The sequence below is a fragment of the Bufo gargarizans genome, chromosome 7 (assembly GCF_014858855.1).
Source record: "Bufo gargarizans isolate SCDJY-AF-19 chromosome 7, ASM1485885v1, whole genome shotgun sequence".
Lineage (NCBI taxonomy): Eukaryota > Metazoa > Chordata > Amphibia > Anura > Bufonidae > Bufo > Bufo gargarizans.
In genome coordinates this window covers 55,265,088-55,292,962 of record NC_058086.1, presented here as the reverse complement: position 1 = coordinate 55,292,962, position 27,875 = coordinate 55,265,088, and the positions used below count along the sequence as shown (strand labels likewise).

Sequence of the window (27,875 nt, the reverse complement as noted above, 5' to 3'; positions counted from 1 at the left end):
GTACACAGCAAAGAAGAAGACAGAAGAGAAGCCGGGCTGCGCGATCAAGTGGATTAAGGCGAGTTAAATTATTTTTTTTAACCCCTCCATCCATTGAAGTGAATGGGTCTGGGATCCGGAATGCCCCGGAACAGCACCTGTGTATTGCGGGTCCGCAATACGGCAACTGGTAGCACAGGAGGCCTTATACTTATACTCACGCTGCGAGTCTGCAGTATGCAACTCGCTCGTCTGAAATGGAACCTGCAGAGGGAAAACTGAAATAGGCAGAATACAGGTCACAAAATGGTGAGCAATTGTGTTATTCCTTATGTACACACACGATAAGTCACCTGAAACGACCGGTACACTCCAACTTCTTAGAAATAATTATTCCCAGGACAACTTTAATTAAATACATGCATCATGAGATTTCTAAACAGCAAATAATTTCAATTCCCGAGTCTAAAATTACACACAAAATCTTACATCTATGCAAGTAAATAGATCTTTGCACAGATATTATATTTATATATTATAATTTTATGCCCTTAGCTTGTTCCTTACTGCAAACACATTTCAATAATTTCACATGATAAAACATTGCACGTTCTCCAGTCACTATTTTAATGTCTGTAGCTACGGTGATCCTCATGCTGAATGTGGTGGAGCCACAGACTCCTGTGCAGATGATAAAAGGTTCCGAGCAGACGAGGACGTGTGTGACTTCTGGATGCGTTCCCTAGAAGAACAGAGAGCACAATTTAAAATGTAGTCATTAAGAGACTGATCATGGGTGGGGGGCAGTCTGAAAGTTGGATCACCACCGATTATAAATTACTCCTCTCACTTTGCAGAAATGGATTGCTTGAACAATGCTGCTGTGATACAGGACTTTATCAGCTGCGGTAGTGCGTTCCCTCTACAGAACCAGAGACTGCTTTTAATTCCCTGTTTAGGTAAAGCCTCATTCACATGTTCGTGATGACATCAAAGGTTCAGCCATCTGTTGTGTGTCTATTTTTTTGCCCTCCTTGTGTCATCCGTATTTCCTACCACTGGCTTGTGAAAACCACCAAACATGGATGCCATCTGGGTTATGTCTGTATTTTTTCATAGACTATAATGGGCGCGATTGGTCCGTAAACATGGACAAAAGTAGGGCATGGTGGTGTAACCTTGGACCCCTACGCCGTGGTAAATCACAGATGTGTGAATACACAGATTAAAACCAATGGGTATGGTTTTTTCCGTCGTCGGAACTGCCTGCCAGATCCGCCGATCTGAAAGTGACTGAAAGCATTTGTGAGCCGGATCCGGATGCGGATCCATCTCACAAATGCATTGCAAGAACGGATCCGTCTCTCCGCTTGTCATGCGGACAGACGGATCCGTCTTGTATCTTTTTTTACCGGTCTGCGCAGGACGGATCCGGCATTCAGGCAAGTCTTCAGTTTTGTTTTCGCCGAAGATAAAACCGTAGCATGCTACGGTTTTCTCTTTTGCCTGATCAGTCAAAATGACTGAACTGAAGACATCCTGATTCTTCCTGAACGGATTACTTTCCATTTAGAATGCATGGGGATATGCCTGATCAGTTCTTTTCCGGTATAGAGGCCCTAGGATGGGTATGGTTTTACCCACCATTCACTGATGTCTGAATAAAGCCTCATTCACACATCAGTGTTTTTAAATCTGTGAGCAGGTGGTCAGTGATGCCTCTGTGAAGCTGTCTGTCAAGGATCCGTATTGGGTCTGTGTGTCCGTGTGCCAACCGTGTTTCACCGACACTGCACAGCTGAAAAATAATTTTCAAAGTATCTCTTCCTAATGATCCGTGAAACACAGATGGCATCCGTGGTTTTCATGGACCCATAGGTTATAATGGGCATGATGAATCCATGAACACAGACAAAATAGAGCATGCATCCGTGCTAAAACACTGATGTCTGAATACACACATTAAAATGAATGGCGATGTGTGCTCTCCATGGAGAATACATACAGCACACGTCCGTGGAAGACTGAAGTGTGAATGAGGCTTAAGGCCAAGTTCACTTCATGTTTGTGATGTACCATTTACAATCAGGTCCATAAATATTGGGACATATTTCTAACATTTTTGGCCCTATACACCACCACAATGGATTTGAAATGAAACGAACAAGATGTGCTTTACCTGCAGACTGTCAGCTTTAATATGAGGGTATTTGCATCCAAATCAGGTGAACGGTGCAGGAATTACAACAGTTTGCATATGTGCCTCCTACTTGTTAAGGGACCAAAAGTAATGGGACAATTGGCTTCTCGGCTGTTCCATGGCCAGGAGTGTGTTATTCCCTCATTATCCCAATTACAATGAGCAGATAAAAGGTCCAGAGGTCATTTCTACTATGCGATTTGCATCTGGAATCTGTTGCTGTCAACTCTCAAGATGAGATCCAAAGAGCTGTCACTATCAGTGAAGCAAGCCATCATTAGGGTGAAAAAACACAACAAACCCATCAGAGAGATAGCAAAAACATTAGGTGCGGGCAAAACAACTGTTTGGAAGATTCTTAAAAAGAAGGAACGCACCGGTGAGCTCAGCAACACCAAAAGACCCAGAAGACCATGGAAAACAACTGTGGTGGATGACCGAAGAATTCTTTCCCTGGTGAAGAAAACACCCGTCACAACAGTTGGCCAGATCAAGAACACTCTCCAGGAGGCAGGTGCATGTGTGTCAAGTCAACAATCAAGAGAAGACTTCACCAGAGCGAATACAGAGGGTTCACCACAAGATCTAAACCATTGGTGAGCCTCAAAAACAGGAAGGCCAGATTAGAGTTTGCCAAACGACATTTAAAAAAAGCCTTCACAGTTATGGAACAACATCCTATGGACAGATGAGACCAAGATCAACTTGTACCAGAGTGATGGGAAGAGAAGAGTATGGAGAAGGAAAGGAACTGCTTATGATCCTAAGCATACCACCTCATCAGTGAAGCATGGTGGTGGTAGTGTCATGGCGTGGGCATGTATGGCTGCCAATGGAACTGGTTCTCTTGTATTTATTGATGATGTGACTGCTGACAAAAGCAGCAGGATGAATTCTGAAGTGTTTTGGGCAATATTATCTGCTCATATTCAGCCAACTGCTTCAGAACTCATTGGACGGCGCTTCACAGTGCAGATGGACAATGACCCAGAGCATACTGCAAAAGCAACCAAAGAGTTTAAGGGAAAGAAGTGGAATGTTATGCAATGGCCAAGTCAATCACCTGACCTGAATCTGATTGAGCTGCATTTCACTTGCTGAAGACAAAACTGAAGGGAAAAAATGCCCCAAGAACAAGCAGGAACTGAAGACAGTTGCAGTAGAGGCCTGGCAGAGCATCACCAGGGATGAAACCCAGCGTCTGGTGATGTCTATGCGTTCCAGACTTCAGGCTGTAATTGACGGCAAAGGATTTGCAACCAAGTATTAAAAAGTGAAAGTTTGGTTTATGATTATTATTCTGTTCCATTACTTTTGGTCCCTTAACAAGTGGGAGGCACATATGCAAACTGTTGTAATTCCTGCACAGTTCACCTGATTTGGATGTAAATACCCTCGAATTAAAGCTGACAGTCTGCAGGTAAAGCACATCTTGTTTGTTTCATTTCAAATCCATTGTGGTGGTGTATAGAGCCAAAAATGTTACGCTGGAAAATCTCTCAGCATACACACTTGTCCCTATAATTATATTAGCCTAATTGGAGGGGGAGGGGGGGGGGGGGGGCTCCATCTGGCCAGTATATATTTGTAGAATAAAAAAATAAAAAAAATGATAGAATAGCTAATTCATTCAACAATAAATATAAATAAATATATATACACACACACTCACCTAAATAATTATTAGGAACACCATACTAATATGGACCCCCTTTTGCCTTCAGAACTGCCTTAATTCTACGTGGCATTGATTCCACAAGGTGCTGATAGCATTCTTTAGAAATGTTGGCCCATATTGATAGGATAGCATCTTGCAGTTGATGGAGATTTGAGGGATGCACATCCAGGGCACGAAGCTCCCGTTCCACCACATCCCAAAGATGCTCTATTGGGTTGAGATCTGGTGACTGTGGGGGCCATTTTAGTAGTGAACTCATTGTCATGTTCAAGAAACCAAATGATTCGAGCTTTGTGACATGGTGCATTATCCTGCTGGAAGTAGCCATCAGAGGATGGCTACATGGTGGTCATGAAGGGATGGACATGATCAGAAACAATGCTCAGGTAGCCCGTGGCATTTAAACGATGGCCAATTGGCACTAAGGGGCCTAAAGTGTGCCCAGAAAACATCCCCCACACCATTACACCACCACCACCAGCCTGCACAGTGGTAACAAAGGATGATGGATACATGCTCTCATTCTGTTTACGCCAAATTCGGACTCTACCATCTGAATGTCTCAACAGAAATCGAGACTCATCAGACCAGGCAACATTTTTCCAGTCTTCAATAGTTCAATTTTGGTGAGCTCGTGCAAATTGTAGCCTCTTTTTCCTATTTGTAGTGGAGATGAGTGGTACCCGGTGGGGTCTTCTGCTGTTGTAGCCCATCCGCCTCAAGGTTGTGCGTGTTGTGGCTTCACAAATGCTTTGCTGCATACCTCGGTTGTAACGAGTGGTTATTTCAGTCAACGTTGCTCTTCTATCAGCTTGAATCAGTCGGCCCATTCTCCTCTGACCTCTAGCATCAACAAGGCATTTTCGCCCTCAGGACTGCCGCATACTGGATGTTTTTCCCTTTTCACACCATTCTTTGTAAACCCTAGAAATGGTTGTACGTGAAAATCCCAGTAACTGAGCAGATTGTGAAATACTCAGACCGGCCCGTCTGGCACCAACAACCATGCCGCGCTCACAATTGCTTAAATCACCTTTCTTTCCCATTCTGACATTCAGTTTGGAGTTCAGGAGATTGTCTTGACCAGGACCACAACCCTACATGCATTGAAGCAACCGCCATGTGATTGGTTGACTAGATAATCGCATTAATGAGAAATAGAACAGGTGTTCCTAATAATTCTTTAGGTGAGTGTATATATAAATAGTGTAAAAAAAGCAATTTTAAAAATGTACTAAAAATGTAATTCATGCCAGATCATAATATAGAAAATGTGTCTTACCTGTAATTTTACTTTCCTCGAGTCTAAAGGCAACACAAAGCAGGATGAATGTGCTGCCTGAGGACGATGAGGAAAGTACCGTATAAATTATATAGTGACCAGTAGGTGGATATGACCAGGTTGCACTTACTGTAGAACTTTGTCTCTTTCAAAATTTGATAAATAGCGCCCTGTCTTTGAAATAAATGATGTTCGGAAGCAAGTTGCTGTTTTGCCCCGTGCAGGTTTATCTATATTATATCGACCGACGCCAACTGGGTTCTGCAAGATGAAAAGGACTAAAGCTTATTCACTGTTATTTGGAAACGTTTTGGGATTTTCTTTTAATGTTATCATTCAAAGACTTGACATACATTCATTTTTATGGTATACAAAGGTTTCTGTATAGAAATCCATATGTTTTTGTACAAACTTATGTAAGGCTCAGACTATATTCACACCGCGTTTCGTTTTAATGCATCCGAGGGAGGGGGTACTATTTCTCCTTAGGGCTGTTTCACACAAGCGGATGCCGTGCGTGGCATCCGCTCCGTGAAAGACAGCCAAAACCCGATGCAGACTACAGAGGCACGGAGCATTAACATGACTGATAATGCTCCGTGCCTCTCTGTGATCTCTTTACTACGAAATCACAGTGATCACAGAAATCACAGTAAAGAGATCACAGAGAGGGACGGAGCATTATCAGTCATGTTAATGCTCCGTGCCTCTGTAGTCTGCATCGGGTCTTTCCTGGAGCGGATGCCACGCACGGCATCCGCTCGTGTGAAACAGCCCTTAGGAAGAGTGCCAAGTAGGCGTATGGAGTCTTAAAGGCCAGGCAAGGCATCTCTGGGAAAATACGGTATGCAAATTAGCTCTCTTTCCAAAAAGAAAGCCGAGTCTGATGCCACCAGATGTAAGGTAGCTATTCTATAAGTCAATGCTCGACTAAACAAGCCTCAAGACATAATTTAGGGTGAGGTACTTAGAAGTACCAGTACCTTATCTTCAAGCATCTATTTCAGTGTGATTTCCCCTCATTAGTGCAGAGGGGGTCTAGGGTGGAGAGTACTTCTGCTTCTGGAGAGCACCTAGAAGGTGTAAGTTATGTCTCAAGGCCTGTTTAAAAGGCTAAACATTGACTTATAGTATGGCTACCTTGAATCTGTTGGCATTAGAGGCTCAGTGTTCTTTTCTTTTTGAAAGAGCGCTAATTTGCAAGCATTGGCCTACATTTACTAATCCTAAAGATGGCGTAAGCATTGGCAGGCGGTCTAGACCTGCACCAGATTTATCACAGGGGCTCGGGCTGGATGATAAATGCGGTGCAGGGGCAGACACTTTTCTCTGACCCTATACCAACTATGGCTTAACTTACTCGGAGAGAGATTTTTACGCCAGAATTGCCCTAAAATTGTGTTAGGCCCGCCCCTTTCCCATGAAGCCACACCTACTGTAAGCTAAGTTCTTCCCTTCTTGGTTATATCAGAAAAAAAACGTACAACGCTTAGGTGTGCCAATTATGTTATATAAATGCAAAAAAACAATACGAAAAAAAAGTCCAAGTTTATGTAGGGTGGGGAGAGGATGTGGTTGAAACAAAGGAAAACGAGGGCTGCGGCCCTCCAGCTATTGTAAAACTATAACTCCCACCATGCCTTGCTGTGGGCTGATAGCTGTAGTCAGTCTGGGCATGCTGGGAGTTGTAGTTTTGCAACTGCTGGAGGGCCGCAGGTTGAGCATGCCTGTTTTAAATCATAAGAGCCAAGCCAATTTTTACTGAAAGGGAAACAAATCTGTGTATGTAGTCGGAACCAAAGTCCAGTGCGGGTCCAAGTTTAAAATTTTTATTTATTTTTTTCAGTTTAAAAATCAAATATCGAAGTCTTTAGCGAAGTGACTTTGTATATAGGATCCGAAGCGAGTTTCGCTCATTACTATTAGATAGCCGTGGGCACATTACAGTATGCATTTTTATTTGTTGTATATGACACATCTGATGCGTGGAACAAATATTACCCCTATATCTTGTACACCAAGTATACAGAGGGCAATAACACTTACCGTGCCTCCAAAAAGTAGCCTGCATGACTTTCTATCAAATCTCTTAGCCGATGTTAAGAAGGGCGCTGAGGATGTCCGTACAGAGGCAAAGAGCGGCTTTGTTTCATAGGAGCCAGGGCCTGGAGAATTCTGTAAGAAAATCCCAAAAGTAAAAGATCCAGCAGTACCAGATGCACATGTCAGAAATGGATATAAAACCCAGGGCCCCTGCCCCATTTAAAGTTATCCTCCTCCAATATACAGTCATGTGAAAAAATTAGGACACCCTTTGAAAGCATGTGGTTTTTTGTAACATTTTTAATAAAAGGTTATTTCATCTCCGTTTCAACAATACAGAGAGATTAAAGTAATCCGACTAAACAAAGAAAACTGAAGAAAAGTCTTTTCAAGATCTTCTGTAAATGTCATTCTACAAAAATGCCTATTCTAACTGAGGAAAAAGATAGGACACCCTCACATGTATTCCCTCTTAAATTGGCTCAGATCTCACACAGGTATATCACACCAGGTGCACATAATTAGTAGATCGTTACTCTGCATGTTGAATGAGGCTTGCCCTATTTAAACCTCAGACATTTAGTTTGGTGTGCTCCTGACTGTTGAAGTGAGAGTGAGCACCATGGTGAGAGCAAAAGAGCTGTCAGAGGACTTCAGAAAAAAGATTGTAGCAGCCTATGAGTCTGGGAAGGGATTTAAAAAGATCTCAAAAGATTTTGAAATCAGCCATTCCACTGTCCGGAAGATAGTCTACAAGTGGAGGGCTTTCAAAACAACTGCCAACATGCCCAGGACTGGTCGCCCCAGCAAGTTCACCCCAAGAGCAGACCGCAAGATGCTAAAAGAGGTCTCCAAAAACCCTAAAGTGTCATCTCGAGAACTACAGCAGGCTCTGGCTACTGTTGATGTAGAAGTACATGCCTCTACAATCAGAAAGAGACTGTACAAGTTTAACTTGCATGGGAGGTGTGCAAGGAGGAAACCTTTGCTTTCCAAGAGAAACATCGAGGCCAGACTGACATTTGCCAGAGATAAAGTTGACAAAGACCAGGACTTCTGGAATAATGTTCTTTGGACAGATGAGTCCAAAATTGAATTATTTGGACACAACAGCAGAGGACATGTTTGGCGTAAACCAAACACAGCATTCCAAGAAAAGAACCTCATACCAACTGTGAAGCATGGAGGTGGAAGTGTCATGGTTTGGGGCTGCTTTGCTGCAGCAGGACCTGGTCAGCTCACCATCATAGAATCCACGATGAATTCTACTGTGTATCAGAAGGTGCTTGAAGAACATGTGAGACCATCAGTTAGAAAATTAAAGCTGAAGCGGAACTGGACCATGCAACATGACAATGACCCAAAACATACTAGTAAATCAACCAAAGATTGGCTGAAAAAGAAGAAATGGAGAGTCCTGGAATGGCCAAGTCAAAGTCCAGATTTGAATCCCATTGAGATGCTGTGGGGTGACTTGAAAAGGGCTGTACGTGCAAGAAACCCCTCAAACATCTCACAGCTGAAAAAGTTCTGCATTGAGGAGTGGGGTAAAATTTCCTCAGACCGATGTCGAAGACTGGTAGATGGCTACAAGAACCGTCTCACTGCAGTTATTTCAGCCAAAGGAGGTAACACTCGCTATTAGGGGCAAGGGTGTCCTATCTTTTTCCTCAGTTAGAATAGGCATTTTTGTAGAATGACATTTACAGAAGATCTTGAAAAGACTTTTCTTCAGTTTTCTTTGTTTAGTCGGATTACTTTAATCTCTCTGTATTGTTGAAACGGAGATGAAATAACCTTTTATTAAAAATGTTACAAAAAACCACATGCTTTCAAAGGGTGTCCTAATTTTTTCACATGACTGTATGTGGTGCTGCACTTTCAGTAAGCTATAGTTGGCGCAGAGGGCATCAAAATATACACAGGGCTTGTACCTAAAACGGCTCTTTCAGCAATATGTACCCTTCCATCAATTTGGCGATTCTGCGATCGCGGCTGGGATCGCGTGACCGCCCAACTGGCTGAGGGATCTTCCTCAGATGTCCGAAGTAGATGTGCTCCTCTTTCTTCCTGTTCAGAAGCATATCCGGTCGAGACGTCAGAGGAATAGCCCGCAGGCGGCCCGGAGATCCGTTTTAAGGGTACGACAACATGGCGCAGTCATGGGCATTTGGGACGCAGGCGTGCTGTGGTCGAGTACCGTGCGGCCAATTAGACCACAGCAGCCTCTTATTTAACTAATGAATACTGCACTGAATAGCACTTTCAAGACCATGCAGCATCAACAATGCAGACCCATTGAACAGAGGCAGCTGCAGCCTAATTAGCCGCACAGTACTCGACCGCGTCGTCCCGCACACCCCACGACCACGCCGTTGTGTGGCCGTTCCGTGCATTGGGGACCGCAATTTGGATGGATCAGTGATCCGTTCGCACCGCAAAAAAAAAATAGAACATGTTCTATTTTTTTTGTGGTGCGAAGGCACGTACAGAAACACCACGTTCCGCACTGCAGCTCCGGATTGCAGACCCATTCAAGTGAATGGGTCTGCATCAGTGATGCCGGGAGCACACGGCCGCTGCCCGCATATTGCCTAAGGGAGTGACAGTATCCAACGCAATGTCTTCCATTGATCGGGTATCATAAACCGTAATATTTTCGCTCACTTGATTTTCAACAAAATTTAGACTTTCTAAGGAATATTAATGTTATCTTGGGCATGGCTGTTCAGCATCAAACAATAAGGACAGCCGCAGTTCCAACAGACTGAACTAGTGCTAGGGATGAATGACTCTCCCCTAGCACTTCATGTACACATCATACAACTTATCCCCCTTCCCTTCTATCCTTTCCACTTCTCCATTAGGTTCAGCAGAGAGAGGAGAAAGCTGCTGCCAGACACCTCTGATGGCAGCCTATCTACCTTGAGAACAAAAGGACTGGGTGTGAAAGTTCAACATGCCTCATCTTTCACATGATGTTGGGTAGCACCATACACATAAGACAGTCAGCCGGTACTGCCAAATAGTGGGTTCTTATGTGTTTTAGAGCCTTTCTACTGCTCGGATTTACCCAGGAAAGATGGCTGCCAGCGCTCTGCTAAAGTCAGAAATATAAAGAAAGAATGACTTTTATATAAATAATGGGTTGGTTAGAAGTAGACAAAGCAAGATGCTGGCAGAAGACATTTACACACGAATTCTTACAAAGCAGAACGCACCTGCATGTTCTGCCTGTTTTCCGATACTTACAATGGGTCGGGGCCGGTGGGTGAGGGAGCTGCAGAATACTCTCTCGGTTGGGACTTTTGGATACTGAGGAATTTTCCCAAACTTTCCATTCTTCTTTTTCTGGTCATTTTCCAATTCTTCGATAAATGATTTGACTTTATATTGTCCGGGCTCTGACTGCCTATTTTTCTTTGCATGTAATAAAAAGTTACCCATTTAGCTGTCACATTTTCATCTGGTGTTTATGAAACCAAAAATAAGTGATATTACTTCATCTAATAATTTTAATTCCTACCAAAATCACCAGCATTACTGTTATTACACCTCCCACAGTGTTTGCCATACAGCTTCCTTTACCCTGGGTTCACACCTGAGCGTTTCTGAGACGCGCGTTTTACGCACGTATTTGTCGCACGTTTTTATGCGCGTTTTTTGCAATAGTAAACGCGCGTTTGTGTGATTGACTGCAGTGTTGTCCAATGAGTCTATGGGCCAAAACGAGCGACAAACGCTCAAAAAAAAGCTCAAGAACTTGTTTATGCGTCGGGCATTTTACAGAGCGTTCAAACGCGCTGTAAAACGCTCAAGTGTGAACCAGGGCCATAGGGAAGCATTGGTTTTCACGTGTTGAGCGTTTTACAGCGCGTTTGAACGCGCTGTAAAACGCTCAGGTGTGAACTTAGGGTAAAGGCGTTTTCCAGGCTCCTGATATTGATGAGTGAAGCGAACTTTGGATGCTACATGACATCTGATGACTTTGTTCAAAACTTCAAATTATTACTGTATGGAGATCTGTCTCCGTACAGTATTAAAATGTATGGGCTCCGATGAGCTAAAGTAGCATGAGACTTCGTTGAGTAACTTCTGTCGTTGATTTTTAAAGCGGAAATCCACTTTAAAACTTGGAACCGAATTCGGCTTCGGTTCAGACGGGCACCTCGACTTCGCGAATAACTGACTTCATTGGAGCCCATGCATTTTTTAAAGCTGGCCCAGCATGCATGTGGAACCTACACTCCCTGAATTGGAGGTAGAATTTAGTGTTAGGCTCCCGTCTTACAGAGATCGCCTTGACGTGCGACAGACGGGCTCAAATTATTTTGTACAAAATGTATTTGCCAAGCATCTCTACTTTATAAGTATAGCACCAGCAATTATTATGCATTTTTTGTACTTTATTTTGGTTTGCAGAGAGCTGTTGCATTGCATGTTTTGTTTTACAGGAGATGGATCTCCGTACAGTATTAATCCAAAGTTTTGAACAAAGTGACTTTTCACTCATCACTATTGATGACTTATCCTCAGGAAAGGCGATCAATATTCAATCAGTGGGACCCCTACCGATCAGCTGTTTCCTGCAGCCTCCGGCGCACAGCTCCGTTCAAATTGTAGTGGCCGTGAATGGACCCGGCATGGCCACTACACCATAAACGGAGCTGTGCTTCTTGTTCTATTCACAGTGCTAGTTCCAGCACCGGAGGGTGCAGGGAATAGGTTGGTGCAGGAGTGGAATGTCAGATCCTCACCAATGGGATATTAACGACCTATCCTGGGGAGGTGTCCAAACCCCTTCCTCATATACACTCACCTAAAGAATTATTAGGAACACCATACTAATACGGTGTTGGACCCCCTTTTGCCATCAGAACTGCCTTAATTCTACGTGGCATTGATTCCACAAGGTGCTGATAGCATTCTTTAGAAATGTTGGCCCATATTGATAGGATAGCGTCTTGCAGTTGATGGAGATTTGAGGGATGCACATCCAGGGCACGAAGCTCCCGTTCCACCACATCCCAAAGATGCTCTATTGGGTTGAGATCTGGTGACTGTGGGGCCATTTTAGTACAGTGAACTCATTGTCATGTTCAAGAAACCAATTTGAAATGATTTGAGCTTTGTGACATGGTGCATTATCCTGCTGGAAGTAGCCATCAGAGGATGGGTACATGGTGGTCATGAAGGGATGGACATGGTCAGAAACAATGCTCAGGTAGCCCGTGGCATTTAAACAATGGCCAATTGGCACTAAGGGGCCTAAAGTGTGCCCAGGAAACACCCCCCACACCATTACACCACCACCACCAGCCTGCACAGTGGTAACAAGGTATGATGGATACATGTTCTCATTCTGTTTACACCAAATTCGGACTCTACCATTTGAATGTCTCAACAGAAATCGGCGCTCATCAGACCAGGCAACATTTTTCCAGTCTTCAACAGTCCAATTTTGGTGAGCTCGTGCAAATTGTAGCCTCTTTTTCCTATTTGTAGTGGAGATGAGTGGTACCCGTGGGGTCTTCTGCTGTTGTAGCCCATCCGCCTCAAGGTTGTGCGTGTTGTGGCTTCACAAATGCTTTGCTGCAGACCTCGGTTGTAACAAGTGGTTATTTCAGTCAACGTTGCTCTTCTATCAGCTTGAATCAGTCGGCCCATTCTCCTCTGACCTCTAGCATCAATAAGGCATTTTCGCCCACAGGACTGCCGCATACTGGATGTTTTTCCCTTTTCACACCATTATTTGTAAACCCTAGAAATGGTTGTGCGTGAAAATCCCAGTAACTGAGCAGATTGTGAAGATCTGAGCAGATCTGAGTTCCGTATACGGGCCGTTGTTTGCGCTCCGTATACGGAACCATTCATTTCGATGTTTCCGCAAAAAAAAACGGAATGTACTCCATATGCATTCCGTATCCGTTCCGTTTTTGCAGAACCATCAATTGAAAATGGTATGCCCAGCCCAATTTTGTCAATGTAATTACTGTATACTGTATATGCCATACGGAAAAACGGAACGGAACCGGAAACACTATTGAAAAAAAAAAGAAAAAAAAGGCCCGCAAAACACAGAAAAAGACATACGATCGTGTGAACCAGCCCTAAGGATACCATTCAGTACTATGCGGGGGGGGGGATTTAGCACTTTTATCACTTCTTTAGCACTGAAGAAACCAAGTAAAGTCCCTACATGGAGGATGGAGCTGTGTAGTTCCGATGCATGTTCCTAGCTGAGCGTGGGGGGTGCTATTAGTCAGACCCCCGTCAAAATGATATAAAGGATAGGTCATCAATACTTTAGCTTTCTATCTTTATATATGTGATCATACTTACAGGTGTAGCAAAATATCCATATGTGATGGGCTCTGATCTTGACGGAGTGAATAGGTCGTATGGTCCTCTTTTACCCACATTATGTTTTAAGGTTTCATCTATGGACCACTTGCAGTTGTAGGTTCCTGGAGCCAGGTCACATCCCTGTAACATACACTTCACATTAGGGAAAGTGGAAAATGACAAGCAGTCTCCGTCCTAACAGAGTTACTCACAGCGCTGTCTGCCGTGCGACGTTTGCTTGTCTCGCTATCCATGATGCCTTTAGCGCTTGCTGACTTTGAAGCCCTCTCTTCAATTAATGCATGAGGGTTCCCCCCTTTTCCATAAGATCCAGGTCCTGGGTTACTGTTCTGCACGGAAGACAAAGAACTAGCCATGTTGGTTATTCATATAAATGCTAAATAATCTAACCACAGAGATTCAAATAAAATGGCATTAAAGGGGTTATGTCATGAAAGATGTAAAAAAATATAAATCAAACATCATATAGTACATGACAACCTCTTTCTAAGGCCTCTTTCACACTACAGTATGTTGAATTCAGTGTTTTGCGTTCCGTTTTTCACGGATCCGTTGTTCCGTTTTTTGCTTCCGTTGTGGTTCCGTTTCCGTTTCGTTGTTCCGTTCCGTTTTTCCGTATGGCATATACAGTATACAGTAATTACATAGAAAAAATTGGGCTGGGCATAACATTTTCAATTGATGGTTCCGCAAAAAACGGAACGGATACGGAATACATACGGATGCATTTCCGTATGTGTTCCGTTTTTTTTGCGGACCCATTGACTTGAATGGAGCCACGGACTGTGATTTGCGGCCAAATATAGGACATGTTCTATCTTTTCAACGGAACAGAAAAACGGAAATATGGAAACGGAATGCATACGGAACACATTCCGTTTTTTTGCGGAACCATTGAAATGAATGGTTCCGTATACGGACCGTATACGGAACGCAAAAAACGGACCGCAAAACGTAAAAAAAAAACGGTAGTGTGAAAGAGGCCTAACAAATCTAGAACTGGCCCTGTACCTCACATGGAGCCAGAGATCTTTCCATGAGGTGCTCCAACTATTCTGCTAGATTTATTTCAGGCAGGCAGCTCAGCGGGCGTGTCCTTTCTGCTGCAGCTCTTTCCCTGTAACTGCCACAGCCTCTAACCCTGGGTTCACACCTGAGCGCTTCTCAAACGCGCGTTTTACGCGCGTTTTTGTCGCGCGTTCTTATGCGCGTTTTTTGTAATAGTAAACGCGCGTTTGACGCGCGTTTGTGTCATTGACTGCAGTGTCCTATGGCCACAAACGCGCGTCAAAACGCCCCAAAGAAGCTCAAGTACTTGTTTGAGCGTCGGGCGTTTTACAGCGCGTTCGTACGCGCTGTAAAACGCCCAGGTGTGAACCATTCCCATAGGGAAGCATTGGATTTCATGTCTTGAGCGTTTTACAGCGCGTTTGAACGCGCTGTAAAACGCTCAGATGTGAACCCAGGGTAACAGAAGATATGTCTCGTGACTGAAACCGACCCTGGGTTCAGACCTGAGCGTTCGCGATGGAGCGCTCTGTATGCGCGATTGTACGGGCGTTTGCAATCGCGCATACAGAGACAAGCGAACGCCCATTGTCGCGCGTTCCCGCTGAAGTCTATGGGCGGGAACGCGCGACAAGACGCACCAAAGAAGCTCCTGTACTTCTTGGGGTGTCGGGCGTTTTACAGCGCGATCGTACGCGCTGTAAAGCGCTCAGGTGAGAACAATTCCCATAGGGAATCATTGGTTCTTGCCTGTTGAGCGTTTTAGAGCGCGTAGGAACGCGCATTAAAACGTTTAGGTCTGAACCCAGCCTTAGTGTGTGAGGCGGACAAGAAATAAGAAAAATAACAAACAGCAGGTGGCGCTATACAGACACGTTTTATTGAAAAGCTCAGTAGCCACAGTAAATTTAAAATTACATGCAATTACAAAAGTATTCAGATCCAGGTGCTAATTTAAAAAATGTAGAATATTTTTTGTGGTACAACCGCTTTAAAGGGATTAATCAGTATTAGGCCTCATGCACACGGACGTTTTTTTTCACGGTCCGCAAAACGGGGTTCCGTTGGTCCGTGATCCGTGACCGTTTTTCCGTCCGTGGGTCTTCCTTGATTTTTGGAGGATCCACGGACATGAAAAAAAAGTCATTTTGGTGTCCGCCTGGCCGTGCGGAGCCAAACGGATCCGTCCTGAATTACAATGCAAGTCAATGGGGACGGATCCGTTTGATGTTGACACAATATGGTGCCATTTCAAACGGATCCGTCCCCATTGACTTTCAATGTAAAGTCTGGAGTTCTGTTATACCATCGGATTGGAGTTTTCTCCAATCCGATGGTATATTTTAACTTGTAGCGTCCCCATCACCATGGGAACGCCTCTATGTTAGAATATACTGTCGGATATGAGCTACATCGTGAAACTCATTTCCGACAGTATATTCTAACACAGAGGCGTTCCCATGGTGATGGAGACGCTTCAGGTTAGAATATACAAAAAAACTGTGTACATGACTGTCCCCTGCTGCCTGGCAGGTGCTGCCAGGCAGCAGGGGGCAGACCCCCCCCCCCCCCTGTTTTTAACTCATTGGTGGCCAGTGGGCCCCCCCTCCCCTGTTGTTAACTCGTTGGTGGCCAGTGTGCGCACCCCCCTCCCTCCCTCCCTCTATTGTTTTAATACATTGGGGCCAGTGTGCGCGCGCCCCCCCAACCCCCCCTCCCTCCCTCTATTGTTTTAATACATTGGGGCCAGTGTGCGCGGGCCCCCCCAACCCCCCCTCCCTCCCTCTATTGTTTTAATACATTGGGGCCAGTGTGCGCACCCCCCCAACCCCAACCCCCCCCCTCCCTCCCTCTATTGTAATCATCATCGGTGGCAGCGGAGTAGAAGATTCATACTTACCTGGCTGCTGGCTGCTGCGATCTCTGTGTCCGGCCGGGAGCTCCTCCTACTGGTAAGTGACAGGTCTGTGCGGCGCATTGCTGTCACTTACCAGTAGGAGGAGCTCCCGGCCGGACGCAGACATCGCAGCAGCCAGCAGCCAGGTAAGTATGAAAATCTTCTACTCCGCTGCCACCGATGATGATTACAATAGAGGGAGGGAGGGGGGGGGGGGGGGGTTGGGGGGGGTGCGCACACTGGCCCCAATGTATTAAAACAATAGAGGGAGGGAGGGGGGGTTGGGTGGGCGCGCGCACACTGGCCCCAATGTATTAAAACAATAGAGGGAGGGAGGGAGGGGGGTGCGCACACTGGCCACCAACGAGTTAACAACAGGGGGGGGGGGGGGGGGGGCCGCACAATGATATTCAAACTGGGGAGGGGGGGGGGGGGTCTGCCCCCTGCTGCCTGGCAGCCCTGATCTCTTACAGGGGGATATGATGGGGTTAATTGTACTATCATATCCCCCTGTAAGAGATCGGGTGCTGCCAGGCAGCAGGGGGCAGTCTTGTACAAAGTTTGCAGTGTATTCTAACTAGAAGCGTCCCCATCACCATGGGAACGCTTCTGTGTTAGAATATACTGTCGGAAATGAGTTTTCACGAAGTGAAAACTTAGATCAGAAAAAGCTTTTATGCAGACGGATCTTCGGATCCGTCTGTATGAAAGCAACCTACGGCCACGGATCACGGACACGGATGCCAATCTTGTGTGCATCCGTGTTCTTTCACGGACCCATTGACTTGAATGGGCCCGTGAACCGTTGGCCGTGAAAAAAATAGGACAGGTCATATTTTTTTCACGGCCAGGAAACACGGCTCACGGATGCGGCTGCCAAACGGTGCATTTTCCGATTTTTCCACGGACCCATTGAAAGTCAATGGGTCCGTGAAAAAAAACGGAAAACGGCACAACGGCCACGGATGCACACAACGGTCGTGTGCATGAGGCCTTAGAAAAACATGGCCACTGTCATCCAAAAACAGCGCTACAACTGTCTGCAGATTGTGTGTGACATAGCATCTCAGCCCCATTCAATAGGCCTGAGCTGTAGTACCACACACCACCTGTAGGCAGGTGTGGCACTGTTTTTGGGAGACAGAAACCATATTCTTTGTGCATTAAAAATCAATAAACCCATATCTTACTTTTTTTTTTACAAAGGTGTCCATTGTCCAGAGGGTCACTTAAGGGGGTTGTGCCAAGATATATACTTATCCCCTACTTACAGCACTGTGGCTACGGGGTAAGCAGTGGTAGAAAATGTACTACACATGCCAGCCATCGGCGTCATGGGGAAGATTAAAATACACAATAGTCTGGAAAATATAGCAAATGCTTTACCGTCTTATTTTCCTTGAATCGCACATCTCTGCTGCTGCAGACTCCCCGTACACTAGTTGGCTTCTTCTCCATCAATTCAACAAATGACTTCGTATTGTAACGTCCTGGTCCCATGTTTTGCTTCTGTGGTAACAGAAATGTCAGACCATGGGTTAATGTTGGCCACATACTAAAGGCATGGCCACATGGTCAGGTTTCCTGATGCATTTTTTTTTTTTTTTTACTCAATTTTTTTTATATAGAAAGTACTAAAAAAGTCACAGGCCTATCATGAACCAAACACCCCAGGAAATCCCAGGGTAGGGAGCATAATGTAAATGAGTGACAATAGGAAGAGCTTTTTAAGTAGCTCACGAATGAAACATAAGAAAATAAAATAAAAAATGTATATAAAATAAGATTCAAGAGGATCAAAGGTAGGCTCCATTCAGATGTCCATAATGTGTTTTGCGGATCCACAAAACAAAGACAGCGGCAATGTGCGTTCCGCATTTTGCGGACCGCACATTGCCGGCACTAACAGAATATGCCTATTCTTGTCCGCGGACAAGAATAGGACATGTTCTATTTTTTTTCAGGGAACGGAATTGAGGACCTGGAAGTGCGGGTCCGCAATTCCGTATCCGGGCAGCACATCGTGCTGCCCCATAGAAATGAATGGGTCCGCAAATGCGGAACGATATCGCGGATGTGTGAATGGAGCCGTAAGGTCACAATAAACAGGAGTAAAACCAATATTGCGGTAAGGCTACTTTCACACGAGCGTTCTGCTGTCCGCTCGTGAGCTCCGTTTGAAGGGGCTCACGAGCGGACCCGAACGCTTCCGTCCAGCCCTGATGCAGTCTGAATGGATGCGGATCCGCTCAGACTGCATCAGTCTGGCGGCGTTCAGCCTCCGCTCCGCTCGCCTCCGCACGGACAGGCGGACAGCTGAACGCTGCTTGCAGCGTTCGGGTGTCCGCCTGGCCGCGCGGAGGCGTGCGGATCCGTCCAGACTTACAATGTAAGTCAATGGGGACGGATCCGTTTGAAGATGCCACAATATGGCTCAATCTTCAAGCGGATCCGTCCCCCATTGACTTTACATTGAAAGTCTGGACGGATCCGTCCGAGGCTATTTTCACACTTAGCTTTTATATGCCAATATAATGCAGACGGATCCGTTCTGAACGGAGCCTCCGTCTGCATTATTATGATCGGATCCGTTCAGAACGGATCCGATCGAACGCTAGTGTGAAAGTAGCCTAAGTCATCCGTAGTATAAGCCGTAGTATAAGGCCGAATGCACGCGGCAGTGTTCCGCAGCAGAGAGCGGTCCGTGGTATGCTGTGCTGGATTCCTGTTCAGAGCAGGAGCGCACGGAGTCATTGGTTGCTATGACGCCGTGCGCTTCATGCCGCCGCTGCACTACATTAATACACTATAGTGTATAACTGTACAGCAGCGGCGACATGAAGCGCACGGCGTCATAGAAACCAATGACGCCGTGCGCTCCTGCTCTGAACAGGAATCCAGCACGGCATACTACGGACCGCTCTCGGCCGCGGATTGAGCAAGCTGATTGAGCAAGCTATTGTTGGGAAGAAAGAGTTCCCTCCCGGCAAACACCTGCTCGTTAGTAGGGGGAGACCGCTGCTATTACATGCAAGGATCTCCTCCGCAGCATAGGGAGGAGCAATCGCTATGCCATTGCTCGTTGCCATACTATCTAGTGGTTTGCCGGCAGCAGATAGACAGTAGAATCTGCTTAAGGCCTCTTTCACACGACCGTATGGCTTTTTCAGTGTTTTGCGGTCCGTTTTTCACGTATCCGTTGTTCCGTTTTTTGTTTCCATTTCTATTCCGTTTTTCCGTATGGCATATTCAGTATACAGTAATTAGTATTACATAGAAAAAAATTGGGCTGGGCATAAAATTTTCAATAGATGGTTCCGCAAAAACGGAACGGATACGGATGCATTTCCGTATGTGTTTAGTTTTTTTGGCGGACCCATTGATTTAAATGGAGCCACGGAACTTGATTTGCGGGCAATAATAGGACATGTTCTATCTTTCAACGGAACAGAAATACAGAAACAGAATGCATACGAAGTACATTCAGTTTTTTTTTGCAGACCCATTGAAATGAATAATTCCGTATACGGAACGCAAGAAACGGCCGATAAACGGTAAAAAAAAAAAACGGTCGTGTGAAAGAGGCCTAAAGGGGTTATCTAACCCCTGAAATGCTCCCCCATATGCCCGGACCCCTCACATACAATGTTCTTACCTCACTCCTCGGCACCCGCGTCACTTCTGAAGCCCGCACGGCCGCTGCTGCATCTCCCCGTCGCGCAGATGAAAACATCCGGCGTCGGGGGGCAGCCAATAGCAGTCGGCAATGGGTATGAGCCTCACTAGTGTCACCTGTGACGCTAGGGAGGCTTGTTCCCATCACTGCCTGCTATTTGCTGCCGAAACCCCCCTCCCTGCTGCCGGAAGTTTTGATCCGTGCGACGTGGAGATGCAGCGGCGGCCTTGCGGGCTTCAGAACGATGCGGGTGCCGTGGAGTGAGGTAAGTACATTTCAGGGGTTGGATAACCTCTTTAAAAATCAGAATTGCCCGATGAACAAGTGTTTGCTTATTCATCGAGTAATCTGCGGCAGTATTGCACTGCAAGATGATCGCTAGCAAGAGTTCATGCGAACGCTCATTAGCGACTATCGGCTGAAAAGTCAGCCAGCGTAATACAGCCTTAAGAGCCAACAATAGATAAAGACACCAAGCTAGATAAAGCTACAACCAAGACAAAAAGACAAACGGGAAGAGAAAGAAGTGAGGAGGGCGGGGAGGGACAAGAGGAGTCCTGACACCGTTTTGGAGGCCAAAATCAAGAGTGGATCATAAAAAGAGAGAGAAAGTATATAGGACGGATACGACTTCTCCTCTTATTTATAATTCACTTCTGGTTTTGGCTTCCAAAATTGCATTGGGAAGCCTGACCGTGCGGCCGTACCCTGACAATATACATGTAATCGCCATCTCTCACCAACACGCGGTTCCTCTCCCAGGTCTCCTTGTAGAGAAGATGAGGCATCTCCGTCAACCTTTCTGTTTCTTCTGCTCTTTTCCATCCAGGTGTAGACGCATTTCTCTCAAGGACAGGTGGGCTAAAATCACCAGCTGCTCCTTCGTATGTTCCCGGACCCAAGCGTCTTTCCTGGATTAGATGACCGTATTACACAAACAGCTGATAATACGGCCCAAGCACGCCATTTTTACAGGGGCCCCGTATCAAAACTTGGTACAGCGCTCCCACTCCACCAAAACCACCCTTAGTGGTTAGTTCAGAACATGAAAAGCGTATGGATATTTTGATCTCCATTCTGTAATGCATAGGGATAATGCACACAGTGATGTCATAACACAAAGATGATAACACTAAGGGTCCATTCACACGTCCGTTGTTTCTTTCCTGATCTGTTCCGTTTTTTGCGGAACAGATCTGGACCCATTCATTTTCAATGGGTCCTGAAAAAAAATCGGACAGCACAATGTCTGATTTCTTTTCAGGACCCATTGAAAATGAATGGGTCCAGTTCTGGTCCAGATCTGTTCCGCAAAAAACGGAACAGATCAGGAAAGAAACAACGGACGTGTGAATGGACCCTAAATGTCAGGGATTAAACCAATTACGCCACAGGAACCATACACACAGTGCACAGTGAAGGGATTATATGCCCAGTGATGTCACAGTCGTGAGATAATGTACACAGTGATGTCACAGCAGTGGGAGAAAGCACACAGTGATGTTATAGTACAGCGATAATAAACACAATGATGTCACAGTAAATGTATAATGCACAAAGTGAAGTCATTGTGGTGGGAGGAAGCACACAGTGATGTCACAGTACAAGGATAACACAGTGATGTCATGGTACTAGGAGAATGCACAGAGAGATGTCACCTGTCCCCTCTCCTGACATGTCTGTTTTAGTAAGGCTGGGTTCACACCTGAGCGTTTTACAGCGCGTTCCTACGCGCTGTAAAACGCACAACAGGCAAGAACCAATGCTTCCCTATGGGAATGGTTCTCACCTGGGCGTTTTACAGCGCGTACGATCGCGCTGTAAAACGCCCGACGCTCAAACAAGTGCTTGAGCTTTTTTTTGGGCGTTTGTCGCGCGTTCCCGCACATAGAAATTCGGGAACGCGTGACAATGTGTGAACGCCAGTCTCTGTATGCGCGATTGTAAACGCCCGTACAATCGCGCATACAGAGCGCTTGTTTCAGAACGCTCAGGTCTGAACCCAGCGTAACTCCTTGCATTCCGTGTCATTGGCAGCACTGATTGGGTAGTGTCAGACTGTGCAGGGACACCCCCCCCCCCCCCAACTAGTAACACCCATCTGAACCTTCACTGCAAACTGCTAGTAATTGATTGATATCTTCTAGCAGGAATAATGGAGGAATGGCACAACATAGAGTCACAAAAATATACTCTTATTATATAGGGGATGCAAGTCGTTACTAAAACAGACATGTCAGGAGAGGTGACGGGTTCTCTTTAATGATGGCCCTTTAATGTCCCTTGTGTACTCACTAGCTCCGAGGTTGCCCTCTTGCAGTATGACACTTGTGTATATGTGCCAGGCTTCTTCAATTCAGGATAAACTGCCGACACGTCAAATCTGCAAGATAAAGTATAGGGTGCAAACATGTCTGTAGATGGAAAAGTGCAATCGTGTGAAGGGTTTGGTAACGCACAGGTCAGAGACCTTACACTATGGCTACGTCCGTTACGTAAAAATTATTTTATCTTTGATTCCAATACAATAATAATAATAATTATACAGATTCTGGAAATATATGTCCCACTAGTTACTGTCTGATGCAGACCCCGCTCACTGTCATCCTTGTCACATCACAATAAAGCCGACCGTAAAAACTAAATGTCAGCCGATAGGACAATTATTTCCATGTGTTCTCATTATCTGAATATACGTAAAGGCACAAATATTATTGTTAGAATATTATTTTTTCTTACAAATGAAGTGACGTCTATGATCTTCCTTGACTTCAGAGACTATGACGAAGATAAACCTGCACTATATATAATATGTATACTATATATAACCTGTATATATGTAATATGTATACTATATGTAATCTGTACTGTATGTAATATGTATACTATACGTAATCTGTACTATATGTAATATGTATACTATATGTAACCTGTACTATATGTAATATGTATACTATATGTAACCTGTACTATATGTAATATGTATACTATATGTAACCTGTACTATATGTATCGTTGCAGAAGTAAAAAGAAACGGAACCTTTAGGATGGCGCTGTCAGCAGGAGTCAGAAGCAGGTAAGTATTGATAACACAATACTTTTTATTTACAGTCAACGCGTTTCAGGGGCGAAGAGCCCCCTTCATCAGGACAATATACATCATCTTTGTTGTATATTGTCCTGATGAAGGGGGCTCTCCGCCCCTGAAACGCGTTGACTGTAAATAAAAAGTATTGTGTTATCAATACTTACCTGCTTCTGACTCCTGCTGACAGCGCCATCCTAAAGGTTCAGTTTCTTTTTACTTCTGCAACGATACTTCTCCCCGACGAATGCTTCTAAGGCACGGGCTGGAACCTACGCAGCAGCGCAGGCACTCCGCACGCTGATCGGAAAAATCGGCACAAGCTTCATATAGGTGTTGTGACTCTTCACAACATTGTCTGGTAAGAGTTTCTACTTACCTTTTTTACCAATTATTATACAACACCGCACATGAGGCGCTGCCTCCTATCTCTCTTTTATCTGTACTATATGTATGCTATATGTAACCTGTACTGTACATAATATGTATACTATATGTAACCTATACTGTATGTAACCTGTATATATGCTATATGTAACCTATACTGAATGTAACCTGTATATATGCTGGATGAAGGGCCCATACGCAAGTGGCCCCAAACGCGTCACATTGTGCTACAGTTTCTCCGTTTGTACACATGGATTTTAATTGAATATGTGAAAGAATAAAGCATTGGTTTTTAAGGAAAAGGAGCTGGATGGTTTTTTTTTGCTATTCCTGGATTGCTCACCTGGCTGCGTCCAGACCAGTACAGTCCGTGACGCTTTAAAAAACTGGAGGTGAGTGCTGCAGTAAATATATTATTTATTTATTTTTTGCATATGCTATATGTATACTATATGTAACCTGTATATATGTAATATGTATACTATATGTAACCTGTATATATGTATACTATATGTAACCTGTATATATGCTATATATATATATACACTATATGTAACCTGTACTATATGTTATATGTATACTATATGTAACCTGTATATATGTATACTATATGTAACCTGTATATATGTAATATGTATACTATATGTAACCTGTATATATGTATACTATATGTAACCTGTATATATGTATACTATATGTAACCTGTATATATGCTATATATATATATACACTATATGTAACCTGTACTATATGCTATATGTATACTATATGTAACCTGTATATATGTATACTATATGTAACCTGTATATATGTAATATGTATACTATATGTAACCTGTATATATGTAATATGTATACTATATGTAACCTGTATATATGCTATATATATATATATATATATATATATATACTATATGTAACCTGTACTATATGCTATATGTATACTATATGTAACCTGTACTATATATGTAATATGTATTACTATATGTAACCTGTATATATATATATATATATATATATATACTATATGTAACCTGTATATATGCTATATATATATACACTATATGTAACCTTTACTATATGCTATATGTATACTATATGTAACCTGTATATATGTAATATGTATTACTATATGTAACCTGTATATATATATATATATATATATATATATACACTATATGTAACCTGTATATATGTATACTATATGTAACCTGTATATATGTATACTATATGTAACCTGTATATATGCTATATATATATATACACTATATGTAACCTGTACTATATGCTATATGTATACTATATGTAACCTGTATATATGTATACTATATGTAACCTGTATATATGTAATATGTATACTATATGTAACCTGTATATATGTAATATGTATACTATATGTAACCTGTATATATGCTATATGTATACTATATGTAACCTGTATATATGTATATATATATATATATATACTATATGTAACCTGTATATATATATATATATATATATATATACTATATGTAACCTGTATATATGCTATATATATATATATACACTATATGTAACCTTTACTATATGTATACTATATGTAACCTGTATATATGTAATATGTATTACTATATGTAACCTGTATATATATATATATATATATATATACACTATATGTAACCTGTATATATATACACTATATGTAACCTGTACTATATGCTATATGTATACTATATGTAACCTGTATATATGTATACTATATGTAACCTGTATATATGTAATATGTATACTATATGTAACCTGTATATATGTAATATGTATACTATATGTAACCTGTATATATGCTATATGTATACTATATGTAACCTGTATATATGTATATATACTATATGTAACCTGTATATATATATATATATATATACTATATGTAACCTGTATATATGCTATATATATATATATATATACACTATATGTAACCTTTACTATATGCTATATGTATACTATATGTAACCTGTATATATGTATACTATATGTAACCTGTATATATGTAATATGTATACTATATGTAACCTGTATATATATATATATATATATACACTATATGTAACCTGTATATATATACACTATATGTAACCTGTACTATATGCTATATGTATACTATATGTAACCTGTATATATGTAATATGTATACTATATGTAACCTGTATATATATATATATATACTATATGTAACCTGTACTATATGCTATATGTATACTATATGTAACCTGTATATATGTAATATGTATACTATATGTAACCTGTATATATGTATACTATATGTAACCTGTATATATGCTATATATATACTATATGTAACCTGTATATATGTATACTATATGTAACCTGTATATATGCTATATATATACTATATGTAACCTGTACTATATGCTATATGTATACTATATGTAACCTGTATATATGTAATATGTATTACTATATGTAACCTGTATATATATATATATATACTATATGTAACCTGTATATATGTAATATATATATACTATATGTAACCTGTACTACAGACAATATATATAGAATTGCTAGTTGGCAGGATAGCCTGTTATTCTCAGCCCCCCGGTCCTCACTGACCACACACAGGGCAGCTCTCTGAGTAAAGTGAAGGGGAATATCCCCCCGGTTTCCCGTTTCGTGAGGGCAATCATTGTACCTGGTACTTTGGCAGCCAAAAGGAGCCCCTGAAAACTTCTTCCCGGCCATTCTGTACCCTGGTCGCTATAGCAACGGAAGACGCCTTTCATACTTATGAACGCTCCCTGTCACGTGACCCTGAGGCAGGGGCTGGTGAAAAGTAGTGCAGCGCGTAGGAGACTTGTTCTGTTCTGAGTGTGTGATGTTAGGCTTTTGGAACTGGACCTGGGTTCTGAGGATCATTTGGGGTGGGCTGGATTGTGCTAGGAGTCCACTTATCACCTGTACACAGGACTGTCTGATTGCAGGGATTCTCAGGAGTCCCTCTTTGTATGGCGAGGTGGTAGCGCATGTGCTCCATCTGTAGTATATGGGACTGATGAAGGTATCTAAGTGCTGCAATCTCTGCTTGTCCCTATGACTTTAAATGGCTCCCCACCATGCATGTGCCACCTTCTCTCCATTACATTGGGGGCACAGGACGCTTGTTCGTGCGATGAGGGTCCCAGCAGTGATAAGAACCATCACCGGTTCTGTGGATAGTTGATAAAGTGCTGATTCTGGGACCACCCTTCCATTCAGTTCTGCTGGCCATTGATCTGACATCATCACTCGGCCAACAGCTGCCTCTACCCGACCCCCTACACATATGCGTGCTCAACTTGAGTCATAGTGGCAACAGTCCCAAATTTGCAGGGACTATCCACTGCTGCTCCATTTATCTCCACTTTGACAGGAACAGGCAGTGTAAACATCATCAGCCTCCATACAAGACAATTGAGACGTTTTAGGGTCCATTGACACGTCCGTAGTGTATTGCGGCTCCCCCATAGAACTGCCTATTCTTGTCAGCAATTGCAGATAAGAATAGGACATGTTCTAGTGTTTTGTTTTTTTTAAACTTTATTTCTGTCCCACTAAGGGACTTTACCTTTTGGGGGTCTGATCCCCTCTGCAATACACCTGTATTGTAATGCATTGCCTGTTAGTGTATCACACCGAGTCATACACTAACAGGTTGCCTAGGAGACCGGCCTGAGGCTTGATCTCCTGGGCACCCGTAGAAGGGAGGTCCCGATGCTGTGCAAGGCATTGGGCAGCCTCTGCACCGCATCGGCTGCCTTGTCACAGCGGCGCGGGGACCCGATGCGCTCCTTCACTCGCCGCAAACCACTTCTATGTTGCGGCAGCGCTGACCGCAGCATAGAAGGGGTTAATCTGCCGGTATCGCTGTAAACAGTGATGTTGGTGGATACAGCAGGGGCCCGGCTATCATGGACTGCCGGACCCCTACAGTGATCGGGCTGGCGCAGCTCCTGCACCCGCCCAATCAGCCCGCCGTGCATGTACGGCGGAGTGCATCCTGGCATTGCATCCCCCGCCATACATGCACTGTGTTTTGCGTTAAGGGGTTAATGGCAGTTTATTTGAAAGACAAAATAGAAGCAGTGAAAAAAAGGACAGTTAGGGCTTGTTCACACGGCCGTTCCGTGCATTGGGGACTGCAATTTGCAGCCCCCAATGCATGGGCAACGTCCGTGCGGCGGCCGGGACGGAACCAGAGCCATTCAACTTAGATAGGTCCGTGATCCGTCCACACTG

At 43.6% G+C, this 27,875-nt stretch overlaps 1 protein-coding gene across 1 annotated transcript; it reads right to left on the bottom strand.

The window, feature by feature from the left end:
* Nucleotides 1-79: 79 nt before the first annotated feature.
* On the bottom strand, nt 80-26,377 carry LEXM (lymphocyte expansion molecule). The gene is made up of 10 exons (XM_044302088.1): nt 26,293-26,377; nt 22,425-22,512; nt 20,870-21,040; nt 17,840-17,962; nt 13,740-13,877; nt 13,525-13,668; nt 10,435-10,602; nt 7,186-7,314; nt 5,270-5,400; nt 80-721 (listed from the first exon to the last, which is right to left on the bottom strand). Exons 1-10 carry the CDS (start codon nt 26,340-26,342, stop codon nt 631-633), a joined length of 1,233 nt encoding a protein of 410 aa, XP_044158023.1. The 5' UTR covers nt 26,343-26,377; the 3' UTR covers nt 80-630.
* Between the last annotated feature and the right edge of the window lie 1,498 nt (nt 26,378-27,875).

What these genes read in the sequence shown, in the direction of transcription:
- LEXM (XM_044302088.1), bottom strand. Translation starts at nt 26,342, where the DNA reads ATGGCCGGGAAGAAGTTTTCAGGGGCTCCTTTTGGCTGCCAAAGTACC. An exon ending in TTTGGCTGCCAAAGTACCAG is followed by an intron (nt 22,513 to 26,292) that starts GTACAATGATTG and finishes TTTATCTTGCAG; the next exon opens with ATTTGACGTGTCGGCAGTTT. An exon ending in GGCTACTTTTTGGAGGCACG is followed by an intron (nt 5,401 to 7,185) that starts GTAAGTGTTATT and finishes TTCATCTTGCAG; the next exon opens with AACCCAGTTGGCGTCGGTCG.